At 50.0% G+C, this 23,079-nt stretch overlaps 3 protein-coding genes across 7 annotated transcripts; 1 reads left to right on the top strand and 2 right to left on the bottom strand.

Moving 5' to 3' along the window:
- Positions 1-2: 2 nt before the first annotated feature.
- D2HGDH (D-2-hydroxyglutarate dehydrogenase) lies at positions 3-8,419 on the bottom strand. Of its 3 annotated transcripts, none has more exons than XM_038146206.1 (9): positions 7,883-8,419; positions 6,625-6,682; positions 5,572-5,711; positions 4,946-5,139; positions 3,662-3,830; positions 2,949-3,092; positions 2,403-2,545; positions 2,091-2,256; positions 3-500 (listed from the first exon to the last, which is right to left on the bottom strand). In XM_038146206.1, the coding sequence occupies exons 1-9, from the start codon at positions 8,172-8,174 to the stop codon at positions 226-228; spliced, it is 1,581 nt and encodes a 526-aa protein (XP_038002134.1). In that variant the 5' UTR covers positions 8,175-8,419; the 3' UTR covers positions 3-225. The 3 variants fall into 3 exon arrangements, with proteins under 3 accessions (XP_038002134.1, XP_038002135.1, XP_038002136.1); XM_038146207.1 differs by having other exon boundaries at positions 6,625-6,722; positions 7,883-8,016; XM_038146208.1 differs by lacking the exons at positions 6,625-6,682; positions 7,883-8,419 and having other exon boundaries at positions 5,455-5,595.
- Positions 8,420-8,527: 108 nt separating this feature from the next.
- On the bottom strand, positions 8,528-17,172 carry ING5 (inhibitor of growth family member 5). Of its 2 annotated transcripts, none has more exons than XM_038145459.1 (8): positions 17,018-17,172; positions 16,345-16,416; positions 15,475-15,641; positions 14,076-14,187; positions 13,216-13,309; positions 11,739-11,874; positions 11,517-11,578; positions 8,528-10,969 (listed from the first exon to the last, which is right to left on the bottom strand). In XM_038145459.1, the coding sequence occupies exons 1-8, from the start codon at positions 17,052-17,054 to the stop codon at positions 10,927-10,929; spliced, it is 723 nt and encodes a 240-aa protein (XP_038001387.1). In that variant the 5' UTR covers positions 17,055-17,172; the 3' UTR covers positions 8,528-10,926. The 2 variants fall into 2 exon arrangements, with proteins under 2 accessions (XP_038001387.1, XP_038001388.1); XM_038145460.1 differs by lacking the exon at positions 17,018-17,172 and adding an exon at positions 16,560-16,703.
- Positions 17,173-17,196: 24 nt separating this feature from the next.
- On the top strand, positions 17,197-22,448 carry DTYMK (deoxythymidylate kinase). 2 transcript variants are annotated; one of them, XM_038145461.1, is made up of 5 exons: positions 17,197-17,371; positions 17,917-18,025; positions 19,176-19,266; positions 21,192-21,389; positions 21,904-22,448. In XM_038145461.1, the coding sequence occupies exons 1-5, from the start codon at positions 17,242-17,244 to the stop codon at positions 22,012-22,014; spliced, it is 639 nt and encodes a 212-aa protein (XP_038001389.1). In that variant the 5' UTR covers positions 17,197-17,241; the 3' UTR covers positions 22,015-22,448. The 2 variants fall into 2 exon arrangements, with proteins under 2 accessions (XP_038001389.1, XP_038001391.1); XM_038145463.1 differs by lacking the exon at positions 17,197-17,371 and adding an exon at positions 17,385-17,656.
- Positions 22,449-23,079: the final 631 nt, after the last annotated feature.

The following is a 23,079-nucleotide window of genomic DNA, read 5'->3' as shown; positions in this document are numbered from 1 at the left end:
CACACAGTTATCTCCGTGCTTGGTTTCAACGTTCAGACTAAGTAGGAAACCCAGCAGCGTGTTCTTCAGCAAGAGCAGGCACCCCCAAAAAGAGCAACCACATTGCTTTACTTGTTCCATCCACTAACAAAATCAAACACGGAGCACTCGGCGTGCTTGCTGATCCAGTGTGCTCATGGCCCAAGTGCAGGTACAGAGCTGGAGCTGCCCTGCTCTGCTGGCTCCTCAGCACGTGCTCCTCTCGGGAGCCGAGGGCAGCGTCTTGTAGGGGTTGAGGATCCCTTTGGGGTCCAGCATGGCTTTGAACTGCTGCATGAGCAGCACTGCCTCGCGTGGCTTGCTGTACTGAATGAACTGCCTCTTCTTGAAGCCCAGCCCGTGCTCTGCACTGATGCTCCCACTGCATCTTGCAGTCCACTCGTACACGAAGGGCTCGATGGCATCCAGCAGGGAATGGCTGTAGGACTCCGCTGTGATGTTCAAGTGCAAGTTCCCATCTCCTGGAAGAAAACAATGCACAGGTGGGTCTGGGAGAAAAACCTGGTGGCCGTGCAATGGATCCCTGCAATGGATACTCATTCCTGGCTCCTCCATGTTCTCAAACAACAGGGCCTTTGTTAGTTTGCAAACTGTGCAAAAAGGACAAGCTCACTGTCCTACACACGTAAGCCTCTCCATGCACAAATAATTCCAATAGGATCTTTGCTTTTCCATGCTCCAAGTGCAATATTTGAGGAAAGGTTCCAAGTTAAGCTACTTTCAAACTCCCACTTTTGTGATTTTCAAATTCCCACTGTGCTGCATTAACGTTTGTGCCACCGCCGTGATGCAATGACAAAGACTTCCCCAGTGGCATTTCATAATGATCATTAGATTCTAATATGGTCCTTCATCACTTTTTCTCTCCTATTATGTTTGTGCAATGCTCTAAATGTGCTTTGGCACTGTGTCAATAGAAACAAAGAAAGCAGAACAATTTCTCCTTTTGCCACTGTGTGTGACAGTATTTGATTAAGCACAGAGTTGCAGGGTACTCCAAAAGACAAAACACACAAAGAAAAATACAACTTACTCATCCTCCTCCTGCATCCTAGCAAACCCTCACTGCACACAGCTCAGGCCTCAAAGAGCTACCAACAGGAAGCCTTTGTTATGCAACGTGTCTTTCAAATGATCCCTAATCAAGTGTGCTCAACAGTGTTCCATGGGTTTTTTTTGTAACAGAACAGCTCTCCTAAATGACCACTTTACCTGCTTGTAGTTTCCCAGCACGCTGACAAATCCATCAGCCTTTCTGTGTATTTGTCATTGTCACTCTCTGTTAAAGGGTTAATGGCTCACAAAAAACTGATTTCCAGTAGGATTAATCACTTTGGACAAGAAAGCAGTTATCTGCCAAATGTGTCGAAGTTCATCAACCAAATTGATGGTCCAATTGAACAAACCACGTATTTAAATAGAAAGGACACAGCCAGAAGATCCAGATGACCAGTGCCATGGCTCAGTGGCCAGCAAGCTGCCATCAATACACAGAAAACAGTCTGAAAGCAGTGAAATTCAAACACAAAGATCCTGATGCACCCTCCTCTTCCACAGCCCTCAATTTAAGCCTCTCACCCGCAGCACAGAAGGGCCATCACCTCCTTTCCCAGCATTCCTATTGCATTCACATTCTCTGAAATAATCCCTTCGCCCAGGATTTTTCTCCTGGGAAGCTGAGAAGCCTCAGAGAAAAGGAAAACAGTTCTGATCTCATTAGCTTCTCTGTTTTGCTCATGAGGAATGTGTTTGGGGATTGTTTACCCACAGGTGATTGTTTCATTGGTTTCTGGTGTGAGTTGTTTTCACTCCTTGGTCAATCAGGGCCAAGCTGTGTCGAGACTCTCGAAAGAGTCAGGAGTTTTCATTATGATCTTTTTAGCATTCTGTCTGTATCCTTTCTGTATTCTTTAGTATAGTTTAGTATAGCATTCTTTATTATAATACAGTATCATAAAGTAATACATTAGCCTTCTGAGAACAGGGAGTCAGATTCATCATTCCTGCCCTCGTTGGGGCATTCCCTGCAAATACAATACAGCCCCACTTACCCAGGTGCCCATAGCCCACCACATTTTTGGCACTCTGGCCCAGCCGAGCCCTCATGTCAGTCACGAGGTCATAGAGCTTTCCCACGGGCAGGGAGATGTCGTACTTGTACACATAACCCTCGTGAGTGAGGGCCTCGGTGATTCTCTCCCGCAGGCTCCACAGCGCCTGAGGAATGAAGGACACACAGAAATCCATATCACCCAAGCAGCTCTTGGGCTCCATGCACACACCAAGCCTGAGCCTGAACACCGCCCTATATAAAACACAAATCCACGTCCAAGAGATTTGTGGGAGAGGAAACACTGGCTTGCCTTTATTTTCTTATCGTCCGTTGCCACAGTTCCATCAGTGACCAAACCAGAAGCCATGGCCCGTTCTAGGAAGTTGTTCAATTTTTCTTCATCGTGAGTTGAGTTGGAGCCCGAAGTTTCAATTAAAACATAAAAAGGGCTGTCTGAGAATGAGGGTAAACAAAGTAAGTAGATGCCCTGGGGCAAAACAGAGGAATTCAGGGCAGGTTTTGGAGCTTTCCCCACATGTTATGTGCCCAGACTCCCAGGTGCCAGAGAGAGCACTTCACTGACATGCTAGATCTTTTATTAAGCAACCACTTCCCAGAAAGCTAGCAGTTTTGTGAGGACAAATACAAATAAAAAGTCTCATCTTAAAAGATAAAAGGTGTTTGGAACGGAATACTAGATACAAAAATTATGAGGGACGCCCACACAATCACCAACCTTTTAAAAGTCAGTGAGTCAACTTTTTAAAATGAGTCACTTTTTAGAAGTGTTTAAAAGTAGTCTAAAAATCCCCAAGCAGTACAGTGCCCCTTTGTACAGTGTGATTATCACCGGTACCTGCCACTGGGCTGGACAACTTGAGATGTGTCTGAACCAATTCCATGCACTTCCCATCCATGAACTCGTAGGCAGACAGGATCTCGCCCAGCATGGCTCTGCAGGTTGTGAATGTTTCCAGAACCTTGGCAAAACTCTGACACCCTTCAGACAGAACAGACAGTAATCAGGAGCAAAAAACCACCCCAAACCCTCTGGACGCTTCTGAGAAGTGAAAAAATCTCAGTGAAGGCTCCCCACAAACCACTCTGGACCTGCTGAGGGACACCCAGAAGCAGCTTTGAAGCAGCCTGGCCACTCTGCTGATTCAGAGCCTGACCTGCAGACGTGATTTCTCAGCCTTGCCTCATCACCTGGTCACTCACCTGACTCCTGGATGGCGGCTGCCTCTGCCTACTGTCACAGTGTTGCCCTGCTCATCTCTTGAGCCTGTCAGACCAGGCCCTCCCTCACCAGTGAGGGGACTGTCCTGCCTGCCTCCTCACCCTGCTAAGCTCCTGGCTCCACCTTCCTTACAGAACAACCTGCCCTTGCAGGTATTTCAACAGATATTAAATATCTGCATGGGTATTTTAGCACAGAGCCCTACACTATTTCCCAGAAGCCAGTTGATGCTGGCAGTCCAGCTCAGCAGGCTGAGCTATGCTTTCTCCTCTCTATCCCTATTCCCAACCTTCGAATTCAGGTATGAAATCATTCGTATCAGCCTCTACCTAGGAATGCCACATTCAGAGCCTTAGGCTTCTGAGGACAGAGGATGGAGACAGCAGTGATAACTCCCAAGGTCCCCTCGGATCCGATGAAGAGCTGCTTCAGGTCATAGCCCGTGTTATCCTTGCGCAGAGAGGTCAGACAGTCCAGAGCTGAGCCATCAGCCAGCACCTGTGGGAACAGGGGCCCAGTCAGAGCACCTGGGTAGGAATCTGCTGGCATGAACTTGCCTATCACCAAGCTGATGGGAAGTGTCACTCACCTTGAGCACATGACACAGCTGCTGCCCATTCCCACCTCTTCCCCCTCTCTAGAGCCTACCTGAGTAGGATAGAGTAGATATTTCCCTCCTACTTTTCTCCTTCCATCAGGACAAGAAATAACAGAAGATCCATTTTGCTCTGCTTTTCTTACTAATGGTGGAGAAGACCAGCCATTCTCTGCAGCCCTAGCTCCCACTATCCAGCAGAAACAAGGAAAGCTGCTTGAAACAGTGAACAGGTAAGCAGAATGAAGTAAACCCTCTGCCACTGGAGCCTTAAATTAAGGCTGAGTATCTCCAGGACAAGTTATTAAAGGCTATTTTGACATTAGAGCCAAACTGACCTTAGACAAATGCTCTCCTTTCTAAGTCTACACAGTAAAACACAGCCATGTTTTTGTTCCCTGCCCAAATTTTGTCAACAGCTGTGAAAACTTTTAGAACTCCTAATCCAGCCTTTACATCCCAAGGCACTCGCCTGTAGGACAGGAGCAGCTGAGGAACAGCAGAGACTCTAGGACACAGCCAGCAGCCAAATGAACCAAAGCACACAGCTCTGTTATGGGGTGGCTCCTAAGATAACCTTCAAAGTCCCGTCCAACACAAACCAGTTCGTGATCCTATGATTCTATTAAAATCCAAGTGAGCAGCCAGTAGAAGAGAGTGATGCAGGATAGATTTAGCAAAGTGTTCCAGAGACCCACTGCTCAGAGGAAGCAATTCCATATAACCTGGGATGCCCCAACCTCTCCCTACCTTCTTTTCACTAGTCTGGATTAGAAAACCACCTAACACCACCTCTGTCAGCAAGCACGGGAAGTCAGGAAGCTGGAAACAGCAGCAGCAATAACATGCTACACACATGAAGGCATGGGCTGACCCTCCTCAAAAGAGCCCAACAAGGAAAAGATAAGAGTGAGAGCCTGGAGAGGAACTTGGCAGAGTGCTGGAGAGTTAGAAGAGCAGGAAGCAGCAAGCAGCAGAGGATTATACTGAGAAGGGAACTGCCAGGTACTCGCCTTACCACTTCCAGGCCCAGCACGGTCCCTCGCAGAGAGCCGTATCTCAAGAGCCGCAAGCCCCCGGCATTGGTGGCCACGTTGCCCCCGATGTGACAGCTGCCTTTGGCTCCCAGGTCGAGTGGCATGATAAACCCCTGCTCCTCCAAGTACTCACCCAGCCTCTCCAACACACAGCCTGCTTGGCACACAAGGATTCCTGGAACACAAAAGCCATGCTGCAAGATGATGGCCAAGAAGAAGGGGCCTCTTCGAGAAGCATGAGCAGATACAACCACCACTTCCTTCAAAACTTCCTGGGATTCAGCTTAAATGCACAAGTCTGTGCATGCTCCAGGGAACTGCCCCCTCCTCAAGCCTCAGGGAGCTTTGCTATTGCCTCAATATCTTGTCACCCACACTCTGGACTGGTGAAACACAGTCACATTAAGAGTGTCTCTGCCTGTTGCTCCCCCTCTCTGAACAGAGATACTCACACCAGCCTGACCCCTAACCCCCCGAAATCCAAACAAACCTCCTTATGAAGCTGCTGGGCTGAACCCTGCTGATCCTGCTGCTATCTGCTCCCAGGAAAATGCCTGCTTTGTAGCTTGGGGCTCATTTCAGTGCTTCACATCCCTGGAATATTTACCAGACACCCTGTCAAAGCTGATGATCTGGTTCATGAGAGCAGTGGAGAGAATGATCTCATCAAAGACAGGAACGCTGCCGCCAACAAGGCCCGTGTTGCCCCCCTGCGGGTTCACTGCCAGGTTCTTCTCATGGCAGTACCTGGAAGGAAAAAGTTTTCTGAATTTTTATGCATTTAAAAGCCATAATCAGTCTGTCAGAGAAGTTTCACCTCTACATGAACGTTGACTGTTGTGACAGTGCTCCTTAAAACTAAGCAGCATTTCACTGAAAGATTAAATTGATGGAAGGAGATTGAATGGCAAAGTGAGAAAGAGCAACTCCTGTCTGAACTCAGCCCAGGGCTGAGCAAAGAACCAACACCTGAGGTTACCCCCTTGTATCTACACATCTGGCACACATCTGCCTGGACAGCACTGCTTCTGCTTCTACAGAAGCTGTTTCTGCAGCAGCCTGCGTTAACAGCTTGGGCTCCTCAGTGGGCTCTGACAGCCATCCTCTGCCAGTGCTTTCAGACATGACTGCCCTCCTCCTCCCAAGAAATTAATGCCCTGTAGGCAACAAAACGTGCACCTGTGCCTCGGCTGCTCCCCCTGCACATCCTGCCAAGCACCACCCACCACATCCCCTCTGAGTGCACAGCAGCTCCTGCACAAGGGATGGCACAGAGCCCCAGAGCTCCTTCAGAAGCCCTGCCCACCTTCCCTGGGCTCTGCATGCCTGTTTTAACAGAGCCAGGAGCACGTTCCTGCAGCTTTCAGCTCCTCTGCCCAACCAGAGCTGTACTCACACCACCGTGGACAAGACAGACCCTCAAGCTGCTGTTCTGCCCTAACCTTCTTTACCTTTTCAAACAGACCCTCCCGAATCTTTCACAAAACCTCTCTTTTCTGAGCACCTGTACAATTTTAGCCATTTATCAGAGCAGAAAAGTCATGAAGCAAACTGCCTCAGCAACTCCAGTGCTTAAGGAACACTGGTGTCTGAACACCTACAAGCTCCCTTCAACCCAAGTCTCCTCAGCACCAAGCCCAGCAAAAAAGGCGTGTGTTACCTGAGAACCTGAGACACCTCTGCTGTTGTCTGGGGCTTCAACACCAGCTGGCTGCAGCCTGCAATGAAAGCAAGGGACTCTCAAGGCAAGCTGTGGCTCTGCAGAGGTCAGAAAGAAACAGGTGGGAAAACATGAGGTGGGAAATAACAATGCTCCCTCCACTGTTAGGCATGTCAACCACTTTGACAACAAACATTTCAACAGCAGCCTTTCCCTTTAAGCCCTGCAGAAAACTTTGCATGTATAGGTAGACTTAGGTGCCACTGGGGGCAATGGGAAATGGCTTAAATTCTCATGAAATCTTTGAGAGAAGCAACAGAGAATTCACACTGCTTGATTTAGAATCACAGGATGATCAGGGTTGGGAGGGACCTAAAAGTTTATCTCATTCTACAGGCAGGGACACCTTCCACTAGCCCAGGGTGCTCCAAGCCCTGTCCAGCCTGGCCTTGAACACTTCCAGGGATGGAGCAGCCACAGCTTCTCTGGGCAATCTGTGCCAGGGCCTCACCACCCTCACAGTGAAGAATTCCTTCTCAATATTCCATTTAACCCTGCCCTCTGGCAGTGGGAAGCCATTCCCCTCCTCCTGCCACTCCAGGCCCACATAAAAAGTCTCTCTCCCTCCTTTTTATAATCCCCACTAGAGTACTGGAAGGCTGCAATAAAGTATCCCAAAAGCTTTCATATTCTTTCCTGAGGTTCAATCAAAACTGTTAGCTGAATCAACTTGTCTCAGGAAAAAAAATAATTATTAAGTTAGAGGGTTTGGATTTTTTTTTACTTTTGAGAAAGCCTGTAAGTTTTCCAGCTATCAGGTAATTCTTAAAGGAATAATTTTATGAGAAAAACTACTTTTGGATGAGCAGGCACCCATCTGGTCTGTGGTGACCAGTGACAGGACCCGAGGAACAGCTGGAGCTGCGTCAGGAAAGGGTTAGGGTGGATATCACGAAACGATTCTTCCTCCGGAGGGCGGTCGGGCACAGCCCAGGCTCCCCAGAGAATGGGCACAGCCCCAAGGCTGCCAGAGCTCCAGGAGCGTTTGGACAATGCCCTCAGGCACAGGCTGGGATTGTCGGGGTGTCTGTGCAGGGCCAGGAGATGGACTCGATAATCCTCACGGATCCCTTCCAAAATCTATGGCCTGCAGAGATGCGATCCGCCATAAATAAAGATAAGATTTCCTTTGGCAAACTCCTCGTTGCGGTAATTAACAGAGGCAGAGGAAGGAGGTTTCACCACGCAGCTCGCTTACCTCGCACCGACTTCAGCCAGTCCACGTTAAATGGCTTCACCTCCTCCTCGCCGGTGACGACCCTGCCGGGCAGGAGGCGCTCGAAGAAGGCCACATCGCCGTCGGCCAGCCGGGCGAAGGGCAGCCGCCGCACCGCGTAGCGCTCGCAGGTCGGCACCACCTCCCGGGAGCCGCCGCAGCCCCGGGCCCGCGGCACGCCCGGGGGCTGCCGGCTGCCGCCGCGCTGCAGCACCTTCCCTCGGCAGCTCCTCAGCCAGGCGGCCCCGCGGCGCCACACGACTGCGGAAGCCATGGAGAAAAGCCGCGGCCTTGCTCGCCGCCCCCTTCCCACGGCCCTGAGGGGAGCGCGGCCCTGAGGGGAGCGCGGCACTGAGGGGGGGAGCGCACCGCCTCAGGGAGGCTCTTCCGCCGCTCCCACCGCACTCCCCGGGGACACGGCAGCGCCGCGCAGCCTTCGCAGAGCGGGCTACGGCGGAATTCGGGATTATCCCGGTAACACCGGAGATTCCAAGGACGCTCCGTGGCGCCTCACTCCCAGCCGCTAGGGGGCGCTGCCGCCCGCCGCGCTGAGCGCGAACGCGCTCAGCGCGCGCGGGCGGCAGCGCCCCCTAGCGGCCGGCGGTTGCAACAGCACCCCCTCACACATTTATTCCCAAAAATATTTATTTATAATATAATCCAACATCTCCAAGATCCAAAAAATACAGATATACAATTTTTTTTTTAAACTTTACATTCCTTAATTTTTTTTTTTCCTCGTCGTTTTGGTAATTGGGTGAAAGTCGGTCTGCAGTAAAGCTGGGCCCCTTTGCGGGGTGTTTTTTAGGGCAATGTTTAATAGGGCCATTCCTTTAGGGAACCACCCTTCTCCAGGAAACACTTAACACCGTACATTCAAAAGTCAGAAGATTTAAATCCTTTAGTAAGCAAAAAAAAAAATGAAGGCTGCTGGTATTTCTGTCTACAAGGAGTCGTAAAAATTCTCTGCGACCAGGTGTAAGAGGGCAGGAGATGCTCCCTGAACTGGCATGTTCCCAGTGGGAGAGTTTATTGCTGGTATCAGATCTCAGACGCTTTACACATCACAGGTGTCGTAAAGAACAGAATGTTGTACCTCACACTATTCATCATTCCTAGCAAATTAACCTTCCTTTTCAGGGCCCTACCTTCCAGAGCTTGTTTTTCCTTTTTGCTTTGCTGGTTCAAGTAGAAAATGCTCTTCGAAGCCCCAAAAGTATGATTAAAAATGTGTTTTGTTATCCTACCTGACCAGAATTTTAGACCTGAGGGAAGTCAGCTCCACAGTGGCTCACCCAGAGCTGCTCTCTTCCCTCATGGCACGTTTCCAGCAAGATCTCCAGAGTGGAATATTGAGATCGTTTCCAATCAAATGCTTAACCCACAGCAATACCAGTACTAACAAAGCTCAGGAAAATCAGGAAGAGAGGTTGCCCACAATATCATTGGGTGGGAGGGGAAACCAAACCCTGGGACGGCATCAGGGGACTGGATTACAGGCTGGCTCGTGAGGTATCACAAATTTGCTCTCATGAAGAGGCAGGGAGAAGAAGAGGGCTTGCTGTACTCCAGGTTTGTGTGACTGCTGCTGCTCCTCCTTCCATCCAGCACTCTGGCTTTAATTTGCCTGCCTGCTTTCCATGGGCTACTCTGAGGCAGCAATGACAAATGTGCATCACCAGTGTGCATTTTCGTGCACAGAGCTGTGGGAACTTCATCTCTCTGTGATGCAATGCAGTAACGACACCTGCAACATCACACTGGAAATGACAGCACCCTGAAGACAGGGATTTTTTACTAAAATCCATCCCTTTTCCCTGCCATAAATCAATGTTCACTGAAAAGCTGCCTCACAATTGAGAGGTTTCTTCTACATCAGCAGCAGGCACAAAGCCCCACAGAGGAAGGAGAGGTGGCAGCAGCTGTGTTCTACTTTCCTTCATTGCAAAACTTGAGTAAGAGGCTCAGTGTACAGGAAAAGCCTTCTTTCTTTTGAGAACAGGTGCCAGAATCCGAGTAGAACTGGTTTTAGTCTTATGTGCTGTTCTTTCAGCAGAAGAAAAGTTTATCTGGGAGTTTCTTGCTGCCTTTCCAGCAGTCTGTACCAAGAGCTCCTGCACACTGGTATGGAAAGGAGCACACAGCCCTGCCACCAACACCCACTAGGGACCAGAGCCAGCAAAGTTCATGAGTTTGGGGCTTTTTTCCCCTCCTTTCACCAGCAGGAAGGAAACCTGGAACACCTTTCCCCACTATATCTTCCACTGAAGGCAGGGAAGCCTCATGATGCAGGAGACAGATAGGAAAGAATTTGCTCTTCCCTCAACTTCTGTATCTCACAGGAAGGAAATACCAGAGACTTTTGCTTTCCAGCACCTGATTTCCTCTCTCTCTTCTGCTGCAGCCACTGACACTGTGCTAATGCAAGGATTCACATTCATCATCTGAAAGGCAGCTAGAGAAGTCAAGAACATGCAAATGTGGCCCATTAAAAAAAGAAGTTCTGTTACAACATTCCTAATGGCCTTCTTCAACAGCAGAGCCACAGCATCACGGGAACAAACAATATTCTCATGGAGCCTTTCCCTAAAACCTGATTTCCTGATTTACCCATGTGCCACACAGGCAATCACAGCTAACAATTCAGGCCTTCATCTTATTTGGAATAAATCCGACCTTCTCTCTCTCTCTCTCTCCAAGAATACTGCAGGTTTCATCTTCACAGTGATGTACTTAGAGAATCTTCAGGGAAATGGAAACAGCCAGAAAAGGCAACACCCTCCCTCAGTATTATTGTGCAAGACTAACATAAATAAAATCTCCGTGGCAAAGGGATTTGGGACTCCCTTCCAAAGTCATTGTCTTAGGAAAGAACAGGAATTTCAACTGGCCACTGGATAATTAAATATCATAACAGAAAAAGATGGAGGATAGACTAACAAAAAATAATCAAAGGTAATATTGCAACATGAATGAAGGAATATATTAAATTCTTCTTGCCTCGGCGGTGTATCCCCCTCTACTCCTTACTTCTTTTTCTTTCTTTCCTGAACACAACGGGGACAAAACCTGTAGGAAAAAAAGAGGCAGTAATTAGCTCCTGAAATTAACAGCACAGAGCCCGAGAACTGTTTTCAACATTTGTGCACAATTTAGCCTGTTTCTGACAGGCAATTTGTTGATTTGATTAAAACAGCCCATTAGATAAAAGTACCAAGCCCACGATCCTTTCCAAGATAAGCACATAGTAAAATCCTGCCAAGTCTTCAAAAGGCGTCTCCAGAAGCGAAACAAAGAGGTACCTGGGTCTGTTTTAAGCACAGCCACAACTGGTGACAATAGAGCAAACCTCAGATGTAACACATCCCTGTTTACACAGGCCTCAGATCAAAACCTGCTCTGTTTTTCAGGCAGTTTTGCTCCCATCAGTACCTAAGACTTCTGTGGAAATGGATTTTAACAAGAAGGTTTGTCTTTTATCTTCTACCCTCAAAATAATCCCCAGTCACAGAGGATGCAAACCCTCTGATGAGAAGAGCAAAGCTCCTGTGCCAGGGTCACACCAGGCAAACTGCAGCCTGATAAAAACCCCAAAGCTGAATGCTGTCACACTCACCATTTCCCTTTTGGTTTGGTGGTCAGGTCCACACATGCAAAGTGGAACCACTCGATTGGGCACTGCAAGAGAGAAAGGAAAAACCCACAGAGGAGATTCTTAGTGGCTCACCAACATTCCCATCATTTGGTAGGAGCTAACTGAGCAAGGACCCCCTCCTTGGACTGTGCAGGGTTGGGAGGCAACAAACAGCTGAAAATCAATCATCTCTCAAGTGCTTACATCGGGGTTGTCACAGCCAATCATCTCTCCATAGGACACCTGGTGACACAGGCAGTAGGTGGGCTCGTTGGGATCCACTGGCATGTCCAGGACATCTGAGGGATGCACTGACAGGATGGTATCAGCAAACTCAGACCTGTGGGCAAGGACAGAGTCAGGACAAAACACTTCTCAACTGCAGACAGCGCTGTGTAACAAGGGCATGGCTTCCCACTGCCAGAGGGCAGGGTTAGATGGGATACTGGGAAGGAATTCTTGGCTTCCCACTGCCAGAGGGCAGGGTTAGATGGGATACTGGCAAGAAATTCTTGGCTTCCCACTGCCAGAGGGCAGGGTTAGATGGGATACTGGGAGGAAATTCTTCCCTGTGAGGCTAGGGAAGCCCTGGCACAGGTTGCCTGGAGAAGCTGTGGCTCCTCCATTCCTGAAAAGTTCATGGCCAGACTTGGAACAAGCCAGGCTAGTGGAAGGTGTCCCTTCTGCCCACTGCAGGGGCTGGAATGGGATGGTCTTTAAGGCCCCTCTAAACTCAAACAATTCTGGGATTTGGTGTTTCCAAGATCCAAATCCTACTTGGGAAAATCAGTGTTTTACAGTATGTTCCCTAAACCACACCGAGCCTGTTTAGAGTTTGTATTACATTACCACAATCCAGTAATTAAAATCATAAGGTAGGTTGGATCAAACACAGTATGACTGGAAAGAATGAAGAGAGGGATTTGTAGCTGTCATGAGTAAAGTAACAAAATTATCACACAGATCTCTCCTGGTTGTGGGGACAATAACCTGTTTGGGGTTTTTCCTCAAGCTGTTTCAATACAGATTTTTTTCTCATTGTCAGGCATGAGTGAACCCTCTTACCCTGACAGGGATGTGCTGACAGCCAGTAGCAGTCCATAGAAACTATTTTTAGTTTCCTGCCCTCCCATTTAGCCACCTTAAAATATCAGAATAAACTAAGCCCCTTCAATATAAATCCCATCTCAGAGAGGGGACATGCTTTCCTCCTTGCCTCTCAAAACCAAATCAGATTATTCAAGGCTACCTAGGACACAATCCTTTGAAAACAACCCCCCAAAATTCTCCAAGATTTCTAAAACAGCAGCACAACATCAGTTTCTGTCCTGATGGCCAAGTGAATTTCTTTTATCATCAAGACCACAAGCAACTGTAAAGATAGCCCTGTGACAAAAATCAAAGCTATTTTCTCCCAGCTTGCCAACAGCAACAGGGAGACTGATCTTGTCCTTCCAGTCAGAGTGTTCCAAGCATGCTGAGCTTCCACATGCCAACCAAGGAGTTAATTAACAACGCTGGCCTGTCCTAAGCAGGACATTAATGAAATGGAGTAAGACCAGAGCACTCTTAACACTGCTCACCATCTGGACATGAGTCATAAATAGGGTAATGTGAGCCTGTGGAAAATTCATGAAGTGTCAAGCCCAAGGCCCTGGAGCTGTGCCTGCCTCTGCCTTACCCTCCTTTGAGCTTCTTTTTCTTTGGTGTATCTTCTTCAGATGTTCTCCTGCCTCGACCACGAGAGCTTCTTTTGTCTTTCTGACTTCGTCCCTCTAGAAAGGAAAAACAGCTCCATCACTGCAGCCTATCTGAGTGGCAGACACATCCCCAGCTGCTGTTCTTTTGATGCACTTACTGGCTTGAAATCCCTATTGCATATGTAACTGAGTAATCATTACACATGTAATTGAATATGCTGACTGAAATGCATTTTAAGCCACAAGTACACCAAATTAATAACAACTGAGCACCAAACTCTTGTGTTTGCAGTTTTGGCAACAAAGCACTGCAGTATGTCATAAACAGCATCACACTTGATGAGACATGCAGTATTTTTTTTCATCTCAGTGTATTTTTAAACACAGTTAATAGATTACTCAATAACTAACATAACTTTCATCTCCACTTCCCTGCTCCTATCCTTAATTTCATTGTTCAAAGGCATGAAGCTGTGCTGTGCTGCTGTATCCACATTCAAATGTCACTGTAATCACACAATATTTCAGGATACACAACACAAACTGGCACCTTCTTTTAATTCCTAATTTCTCCCGAAACTAAGACTGTTCCACCAGTGCAGTTCTGGCACAGCACCCTCCTTGGAACCAGTAACAACCTCAGGGTGAAACGGCGACAGTAAGTTTGATCCCAGCACCACATTTCTCTTCATCTCCTGCCCACTGTACCAGCACTAAAAACAAACAGGATGACACATTTCTTTCCTTCCTCCAGAAACAACAGCCTATTTTACATCTCAGCCTTCCTGCTTTGATACTCCAAGTGCTGGAAAAGGCTCCCAGTTGTGTAAAATTCACTCACTTTTCAGGCTTCTGGACCCAGGGGTTTCAAAGTCGCTGCCTTCCAGTTTATCTTTGAGATCGGCTTCGAAGCGCGCCAGGTCCGCATCCAGCCGGCGGATGTGCTTATCCACCTGCCCCAAGAGGAAACCACAAACTGAACGACAAAGAAACACCAAAAAAAGAGCCCCGAACCAGAACAGGAAGGGCTAAACCGTGGCTGTTATCAGCGTGAGCAGAGCGTGGTGCTGCAGAGCGAGGCAGGATGGGGTACGGGCTGGGGAAAGGGAAACGGCACACGCAGAGGGAACGAGGGAGGCAAGCACAAGGACCCAGTCCCTCCACGAGCAAGCAGAAAGGACAGAGAAGGGAGGCAACAGGGAGTCAAAGCAACTCAGAGTAATGATTTTCAGAACAAAACAAGATGAGAGATGCTAAAAAAAAGGGGTTTGTCCATGTGATTTTCAGAATTGAAAGGTAGTCCTTGAAATGTGTTGAGCAGAGCACACAGAGGTTGCCCTGGTCCTGCACTGCCATGTGAACCCAAGAAGTTTAACAACAAATACAGACAGATATCCTCAATACCAAGTCAACACACATTAATTAAGTACCTGGTACTACCCTGGCTGCAATAAAGTGACTTTCAGAACAGGGATTTCAAGGCACCACCCCCAAACTGTGCTGCTGCAACAGTTTGTCATTGAATGAGTGCACTAGTTATCTAGGGCATTGATATTCCTGGGACATAATTTCCTCTTGCTGCAGTGTTTTATGGCAGCCAAACACCTACTGCAGCTGTAGCAAAACCCAAAGCATCTCTGAAAGCTGGACAACAAACACTTAGGAGAGTCAAAAGGGTTCCCCTCACTCAGCTTTCACCCAGGGAGTAAAACACGTGGAGATAAGAATTATTCAAGGGACAGAAGGAAAAAAAAGAAAGGAAAATTGCATCTTAAGAAATGGGATTTTCTCCCAAGATCCAGAGGAAATTTTGATGTCCAATAAACCAAGGCAACTGAGCAGAATTCTTGCTGTTCCTCCACAACATGGCACAGCAGTTGGCTTTAACAAAACAATTTGCTTTCAACTAAGTGTGCCCCAAATAAACTATCAGGGACAGAGAGCTGCTGGGGAGGAGAGAGTGGGGTAAATTTGCTGGCATTACCACACAGCAGACGAGTGCTGCTGATAAAGCCACCTCCTCCAAAGGGGGGTAAACTCACTAATTCTTCAGCAAAAACCTGGGGCCAAAGGAGAAAGCTTTTTGGGGGTGGCAACAGAGAGAAACATAAGCTTGAGGGCTGACAATTTGTTTTGGTAAGAAATTTAAGTCCAAAAGAAGAAAAAGTGAGGGAAGGCTGACCCCGTGAAGCATCCCCACATGCAGCATTGCAGAGGATGCCCATTTTTGCACGGCTCACCATCTCATAGGTCTGCATGGCCAGCTGCACTTTGTCATCACTGTACTCCTTACACTTGCTGTAGGCACTCTGGATCTTCCTCAGGTGCTCCACCCTCTCCTCAGGTACCATGTTCTTCACAGACTCGATGTACGCTGCTGCCAGGCTGTCAATCTCTGCTTTCTTGTCTGGAAAAAAAAAAAAAAAAGAAAGAAAAAATCGGGTGTTTTTGGTTTTCTGTTTCCATTTAGGAGACCCTTCCTGACAGCTGTCATGCTCCCCTCAGTTCCTTAATGCATTTTCCTTTTTAAAAACAAAACCAGCTAAGTTAAAGGTGTTCACTCCTTGAGTGTTGTACAGCTTGAGTGTTGTACAGCTAATTCAAAACTTAATTTACAGTTTATTTACAGTTAATTCACAGTTAAGATCAGAAACTGATCCCACGGGTTCACAAGTTTCAGCCTCTCTTCTCACACACAGAACATTTTAATTGTTGCTCAGTCACTTACCGCTCTGATGGCTCAAAATGAAAACAATTAATGTGCAGAGCAGATTAATTAATCTGCCCTGAGCAGAGACAAACAAAAACTTCAAAAAGGAAGAAAAAAACCATCCTGCAAGGCACACAGGATCTGGAACTCGAGAGACATGGGAACACGTGGAAGAAAGGCCATCCAAGTGGCCACTGGGTAGAGTGATCACAGAGCTATGAATCTGAACTGTGATCAAAATCATGCCCTGCCATGTGAGCTGTATCCTTACAGGAAAGAGGCAAACACTGCAGAGCACTCAGCCTGAGAGAAGGAACAGCCACGTTCTCCAAAGCCTGGGCTCTCCCCATCCTCCAAGCTGGGCTCTCCAGCCTCTGCTTGCCCAAATACCTGCACGTACCTTCCGTTCTCTGATCCAGCTCCCGCATCAGCTGGAAGTTCCTCTGCAGCTCGCACGGCAGATTCTCAATACCTGCAATAAAAACGCTACTCAATTCTCTGAGCAACCCTGCCAATGGAAGGTGTCCCTGCCGTGGGCAAGGGCTGGAACCAGCTGAGTTCCAAAGTCCTTCCCAACCCATCCTGCGACTCACGCACCGTGCGCCGCCCGCTCACCTCAGCAGAGCTGGAGCACCTGCCTGGGTGCTGGGCACTGGGCCGGCACCACGGCCCAGCCCAGGGGACGGCAGCGGGGGCCCCGAGCGCACGGAGGGGACGGCAGCGGGGACCCCGAGCGCACGGAGGGCACGGCAGCGGGGACCCCGAGCGCACGGAGGGCACGGCAGCGGGGACCCCGAGCGCACGGAGGGCACGGCAGCGGGGACCCCCACCCCCGCTGCCCCCCACAGCCGCCATGGCCTCTCTCCCACTCCCCAGCGCGCACGGCTGACGTAGCCCGGCGCCGGCCGATGACGCAATCACTGTGCCACCGCCCCCCCCACTCCCCCGCGCTGCCCGTGGCGCAGTTTTAATTCCCGCGCTGCCGCCGCCGCCGCCCCCGCCCCAATCCCGCCGCCCCCGCCCGGGCCCCCGGCCCGGCCCCGGCCCCTCGGCCGCCCCCGCCCCGCGCTCACTGTCCAGGTAGTGCTCCAGGTACATGGCAGTCGCCATCTTGCGGCCCGCGCGCCGCTCCCCGCCGCCCGCCGGGCCCGCATGACAAGGCCCGCGGCCTCATCCCGTATGCACGGCCCGCGCGCCGCCCATTGGCCGCCGCCGCCGGCCGCGCTGCATATTCATGAGGGGCGGGGCGCGCGGCGATTGGCGGGCGCGGCGGAAGGGGCGGGGCGGCCTGGCGGGCATGGCGGCGCGGCGCGGGGCGCTGATCGCGCTGGAGGGCGTGGACCGCGCCGGCAAGAGCACGCAGGGCCGGCGGCTCGTGGAGGCCCTCCGGGAGGCCGGGCACCGCGCTGACCTCCTCCGCTTCCCGGGTACGGCGGGGCTGCGCCCGCGGAGGGAGGGAGCGAGCGAGCGGGGGGTCGGGCGGCGGCGGGGAGCCGCGCGTCCGAGCTCTGGGCGGGCCCCGCGTTTGAACGGAGGGACCGCCCCTGCCCTGACCGATAGAGCCCTCCCACCCTGCACCGACAGACCGCCTCCCGCTGGACAGACGGACGCCCCGAGTAGAGCGACTGGCGGGTAGATTCCTCCCGTCCCAGACAGACAGACAGACTCATCCTGGATGGAGCGGGCTTCTCCCCCCAGCCTGTCACAGGCAGGTAGAGCCAGCCCCTTATGGACTGACCTTCTCCCAGTTGTGGCAAATGAACATCCCCCTCACCCTGGACAGACCTACTGCCACCCCTGACAGACAGGCAGGCTCCCACCGTGGATGGGCTGACCCATCCATGACAGACAGACAGACACTGCCCTGCTCAGACCAGCCTCCCACCCGTGACAGACAGACCCCCGGACAGATGGACACCCCTCTGGGAAGAGCAGACTGGGGCAGCTTTTGCATCTTCTGTGTTTCCTGCAGACAGAACGACAGAGATTGGGCAGCTGATCAGCTCCTACCTGGGGAGGGAGAAGAACCTGGAGGACCACACCATCCACCTGCTCTTCTCTGCCAACCGCTGGGAGCACGTGTAAAGATGGTGTTTGTTCAGTTGTGAGAGAAAAATGGGTGACGTTGGATCCCAGGGGGTTGGAGCTTGCAGTGGGCACAGAAAGCAGAAGAATGTGATGTGTTCAGACAGAAGAACAGGCTGGAAATGGTGTCTTAAGGACTCTTACAGCTTTGGATTTAATCACAATTTGGGGTTGGGAGGCACCTTAAAGCCCATGCAGTTCCACCCCCTGCCATGGGCAGGCACACCTTCCAATAGCCCAGGCTGCTCCAAGCCTTGTCCAACGTGGCCTGGAACACTTCCAGGGATCCAGGGGCAGCCACAGCTTCTCTGGGCACCCTGTGCCAGGGCTTCACTGCTCTCACAGGGAAGAATTCCTTTCCAAAATCCCATCTAGCTCTTCCCTTGTAATCTTAGATCAGATCCCACAGTTTGGGGTTTTTTTTTTTTGGAATCATTGGTGCCATATTTCCAACTCCTGTGCTGTACTGGAGTAAAAAACTGGGCAGCTGAGGCTGAACCAGTTCAGACTGTGAATTCACTCTCTTTCCTGAGACACCTTGCTTTGCCAGGCAGTCCTGTGAGTGACAGTGCCTAAGGAATTGTGCCCAGATTCCCCTATAGCCAAAGGCTGCGTTCATCCCACTGGCTGTCCTTGCTTTAGTCACAGCCTGTGTGTGGACGTGGGGAAATCAGTGGTGGCTGTTGCTTTTAGCTGGAAATACAGAGTCCAGAATGTTCTCGTGTCACAGAAAAGCTTTGCAGGCTCTGCTGTAGTGGCAGTGCCAAGTCAGCTGGGAGAACAGAAGGCAGAGAAGTGAGCTCTAAGATGTCGTGTCACGAATAAAGGTGGCAGAGCATATCACAAAAGCTGCTGTACCACCTGCAAAGGGAAGAGGTCTAAGCTGTCCATGTCAATATAGTTCATCTGTGATCTTGCTTGGAAGCCCTGGAGCTGCCTAGAGCAGTGCCCAGTGCTGGCACCCTGACTTTGGGAGTCATGAAAGGGTCAGTGCCTGGTGGAGAATCCAAACAGCTCTTCACCTGCCATCTGCATCACAGCTGTCTCCCTTAATGATGACGTGCTCGGAGTTTTAGATGAGCTCCTCTCGTTTCTGTCACCATAAAGGAGTGCAGCTTTGTTGTTTTATCTCCCCCGTGGTTTCAGACCCATGATGAAGGAGAAGCTCCAGCAGGGGATCACGGTGGTGGTTGACAGATACGCCTTCTCTGGAGTGGCCTTCACGAGTGCCAAAGGGGTGAGTGAGACCTGCAGCAGCCCCTGCCCCTGTCTCTGCTTGGGGAAGCAGCTCCAGGCTGTTGGTGTGGATGGCCCAGGGGCTGTTCTTCTGCGAGGTGAGGGATGGAAGGTTCAGCTCAGGTATTAACACGGGCCCACCCTTCCCCAGAACACGCAGAGAAACTTATTTGGGGACTTCTTGTAAGTCTGGACAGACTGCTGGACTGGAAGCTGACCCGTGTGACTCTGGAGAATGATTCTGGGAGTTTATGAGAGACTCTCTGTGCTTGCTCAGGCTGCTGGCCCATCAGTTTGTGGAACAGCACCACATACATTAGAAAAGACCTGTGGAATTCAGCCTCCAGCAGGGCTGAGGTAAGCAGGCTGCTTGGGCCTGCATCAGCCAAGGTCTGAGTATCTTCAGGGATGCATATCCATTCCTTTCTGGGTTCTTCTCTGCTCACCCTCAGAGTAAAAGTGGTTTTCTTCATTTACCCTGAATTTCTGGCATTCCCACTTGTGCCTTTTGGCTTTCAGAAGAAGTCAGCTCAGTCAGCCTCCCTTGGAGCCATTCTGCACAGACACTCTTGTCCCACACCACCAGAAGTGTCCTGTTCCTGCTGAGCACCCATCAGTGCTCTAAGAGTGGTCACAGAAGCTCCAGCCATGCCTGCAGCACCCGCTGTGACCCGCATTCATTCCTGCCCAAGCCTTTCCTGCTTCCTGGAAGGACTGAGGAGATCCTGGGCCCCCAAGCCCTGCACCCTCACCCACATCTTCTGCCACCCTCCTGCTTTCCTGGACATTGTGTAGCTTGAGACAGATGCATTGAAGCATGTAGGTGCTAACCAGGTGTCTGCAAAAGCCCCAAATTAAGAGCCAGGATGTGTAACATGAGCTGAGTCACCCCAAAATAATGATCCCAAATCCACATGGAATGCTCTCCTACTTTCTGTTGGGGAAAAAAAGGGTGTCTTAAAGTGTCTGCATTTCTTTGAATGTTGTTGGTGACCTGCAGGGCTCAGCCATGTGGATGCCACCCTTGGGAAGCAGGGATGGCATTCTTTGCTGGTGGAATGGGCCACCTCTGCTTCTTAAAACTATGGAGTTTGGCATGTTTTTCACTCAAGAAGCATTCTCAGGAGAAGGGGAGATGTTGATGCCCATACTTAACACAAAAGTCTGCTGGCTGCCAGAGCTCACACCCAAGATGTTGTGGCACTTTCAGCTTCTCTTACCCCCTCATGGGATTGGAAAACCAACTGCACATACATCCCAAAATACCCAGATTACCAGGATACAGAACATCTGGGGAGAAACTGGAAGGCAGATGTGCCAGCTCCTCTTAGAGGGATTTAAGATGTGGATGAGCAGTAAGTGGACGCTGTAGTCTCACCAACATCATGAATTCACGTGCCCTTGTGAAACTCTTCCAGACCTGTCAGCAAAATCCAAAAGCTGGAAAACTGCATCTGTTGTGTCTGGGCTGAAATTCCTGAGGAGGTGAGTATTGGGAAGGAGCCTCCGTGGGCTCAGAGAGGTCTGCATTGCAGCTGTGTGGTGGTTGTGCTTGGGAGCAGCTTTCTTTTGGACTGAGCAACTTTTGGAGTGGTAATGGCTGTGTGGAGGCTCAGAACGTGCCGTGGTAGAGCACAGATGGGATCTGCAGAGAGGCATGAAAAGCTTTCACTCTCTCCAACTTACAAGAGCACAGGAGGTGCTGAACACCTGACAAAACCTGCTCACCCCAAATCAGCAGGACTCAATTCCCACATGGTAAGCTGGGCTCTCACCTGTTCAGTTCATAGCCTGTGCTGAGTGTTTTGGGTTGCAGTTCCTGCCATCCTTGGTTGTTCCTTTCCCACCTCACTCTCCAGCCAAGCCGCTGCTTTCCTGTCTTTGTGTGTGTCTCACCTCAAACTCTCTTGTCTTTGCTTGGGGCAGAACTTCGGCCTGGACTGGTGCAAACAGCCTGATGTTGGACTCCCAAAGCCAGACCTGATCCTGTTCCTCCAGTTAAACCCAGAAGCAGCAGCAGAACGAGGCAACTTTGGACAGGAACGTTATGAGACCAGCTCCTTCCAAGAGAAAGTTCTTCAGTCCTTCTATTGCCTCATGGAGGACAAGACCCTCAACTGGAAGGTGAGGAATTAACTCTAATGGGTCATGGAATGGGGTGGGGGTCTCTAGTGAGAGCTCCCAAATTTTGCCTGTCACATCCCTGTGCTGCCCCTTCCCACTTCTGCTCAGCGGGACACGGTGGGGACCAGCCAAGGGCCCTGTGAGCTGTGGCAGAGAGGGCACTTCCCTGTTCCAGGAGACCCTGGGATGAATCCCTAGCTTACCTGCCTCTGTCACACACCCCAGAGACTGCCAGCAAACAACACGCAGCAGCACTTCCTTCTGTTTCCTTGCACTTCCTTCTGTTTCCTTTCACCCACCCTCACATCTACTTCTTTAATGTCTATTCCTACATATTATGATTTCTCCCAAATCCACTCCAGAAACTGCAGAGAGGAGGTGTAATTAGCTCATTTCACTACTCAGGAAGAATAACACATTGAGTAATGGGGGGTAAGCAGATGTTAACAACAAGGTTTGTCTCATTTCTGTATTCTCTGTTATCTGTCCTGTATTTTTGTTGTCTTGGAAACAGACGGTGGATGCTTCAAAGAGCATTGAAGACTTGCACAGAGAAATCAAGTCCATTGCAAAGGAAATTATGCAGGAGGTTCAGAATAAACCTTTGGGAGAACTGTGGAAATGAAACTTCATATAGCTCTAAAAGAGTAAGGAAAGGTCACTTCTTGGATCTTCTGCACTTGGATGACTGTGACATCCCAGCAGCTACAAATTAGATCCTGTGTATTCCTTTGGGTCCAACATGCTGCTGATGTCCTTTTTACTATTTGCTCCTCCCTTCCAGCCTGCAGAGTCCCTTCTGCAGTTCTTCAACGAGTATGCCATGAGTGTCTATCAAATTCCTTGTCAAAGCCTCCCTCTCCCAAGCTCCTGTTCCAGCTCCAGTCCTGGAGTGTGCAGATGTGTGTGTGGAGCCCAGGGCCATCCCTGGACACAGACAGTTCCCATTTTTAGGGAACTGCCACGTTTCTGATCATTCTTCCTCTCTAGAAAATGCATCCTCCCCATGCTCAAACTGGTTTGTAGAGGATTTGCTAATAAATTACTCTTTTAAGCATTTGGCACAGGGTATGTTTTTTTTCAGTATGATCATTAATCTTCTAGAGGATAAATGGGAGGTGAAAGTGCTGCTGTTCAGGCACTAAACCCAAGGAAAACTGTTTGCTAGAGCTGTGGAAATAAAGGGAGAGGTGAATTCAAGCCTTCTCCCCAGCTGTGAGCAGGTAAGAACCTGAAATGGATGGATGAGCTCGCAGCAAGGCCAGTTTGGAGGACAATTGGCACATCAATTATTTTAGACTGGCCAAGATGAGAGGAATACTCACTGGTGGCTCCTGCACACCACCCCAGGGCAGTTTGAAAGCAGCTGTGAGTCACCTAAATCACTGGAACAAACTGGAATGTTAGTCATTTGCAAGGGACACTGAGGCATGGGCATGGCCAGGGGAGTTCAGGTCTCTGTGCTGGATGTTTGACTCACCTTCCAGTAGGGTGGACTGCTCTGATCTCCACAGCCTAAATCCTCTCTAACCCAGAGAGAGGCAGATTAAACTGATTCAGGGGCATGGAGAGGAAGCTAAATATTTTAAACAACATTGCTAATACAAGCATCAGCTGCGATGGCAAAAGCTTCCCTCCACAGCTGCCCAGCACTTGGCGGCCAGACACTCGTGGTGAAGGTGAGCCCCTG

This window comes from Motacilla alba, chromosome 9 (assembly GCF_015832195.1).
Source record: "Motacilla alba alba isolate MOTALB_02 chromosome 9, Motacilla_alba_V1.0_pri, whole genome shotgun sequence".
In the NCBI taxonomy this organism is placed as follows: domain Eukaryota; kingdom Metazoa; phylum Chordata; class Aves; order Passeriformes; family Motacillidae; genus Motacilla; species Motacilla alba.
The sequence above is the reverse complement of the archived record's forward strand: the minus strand, read 5'-3'. Positions and strand labels throughout refer to the sequence as shown.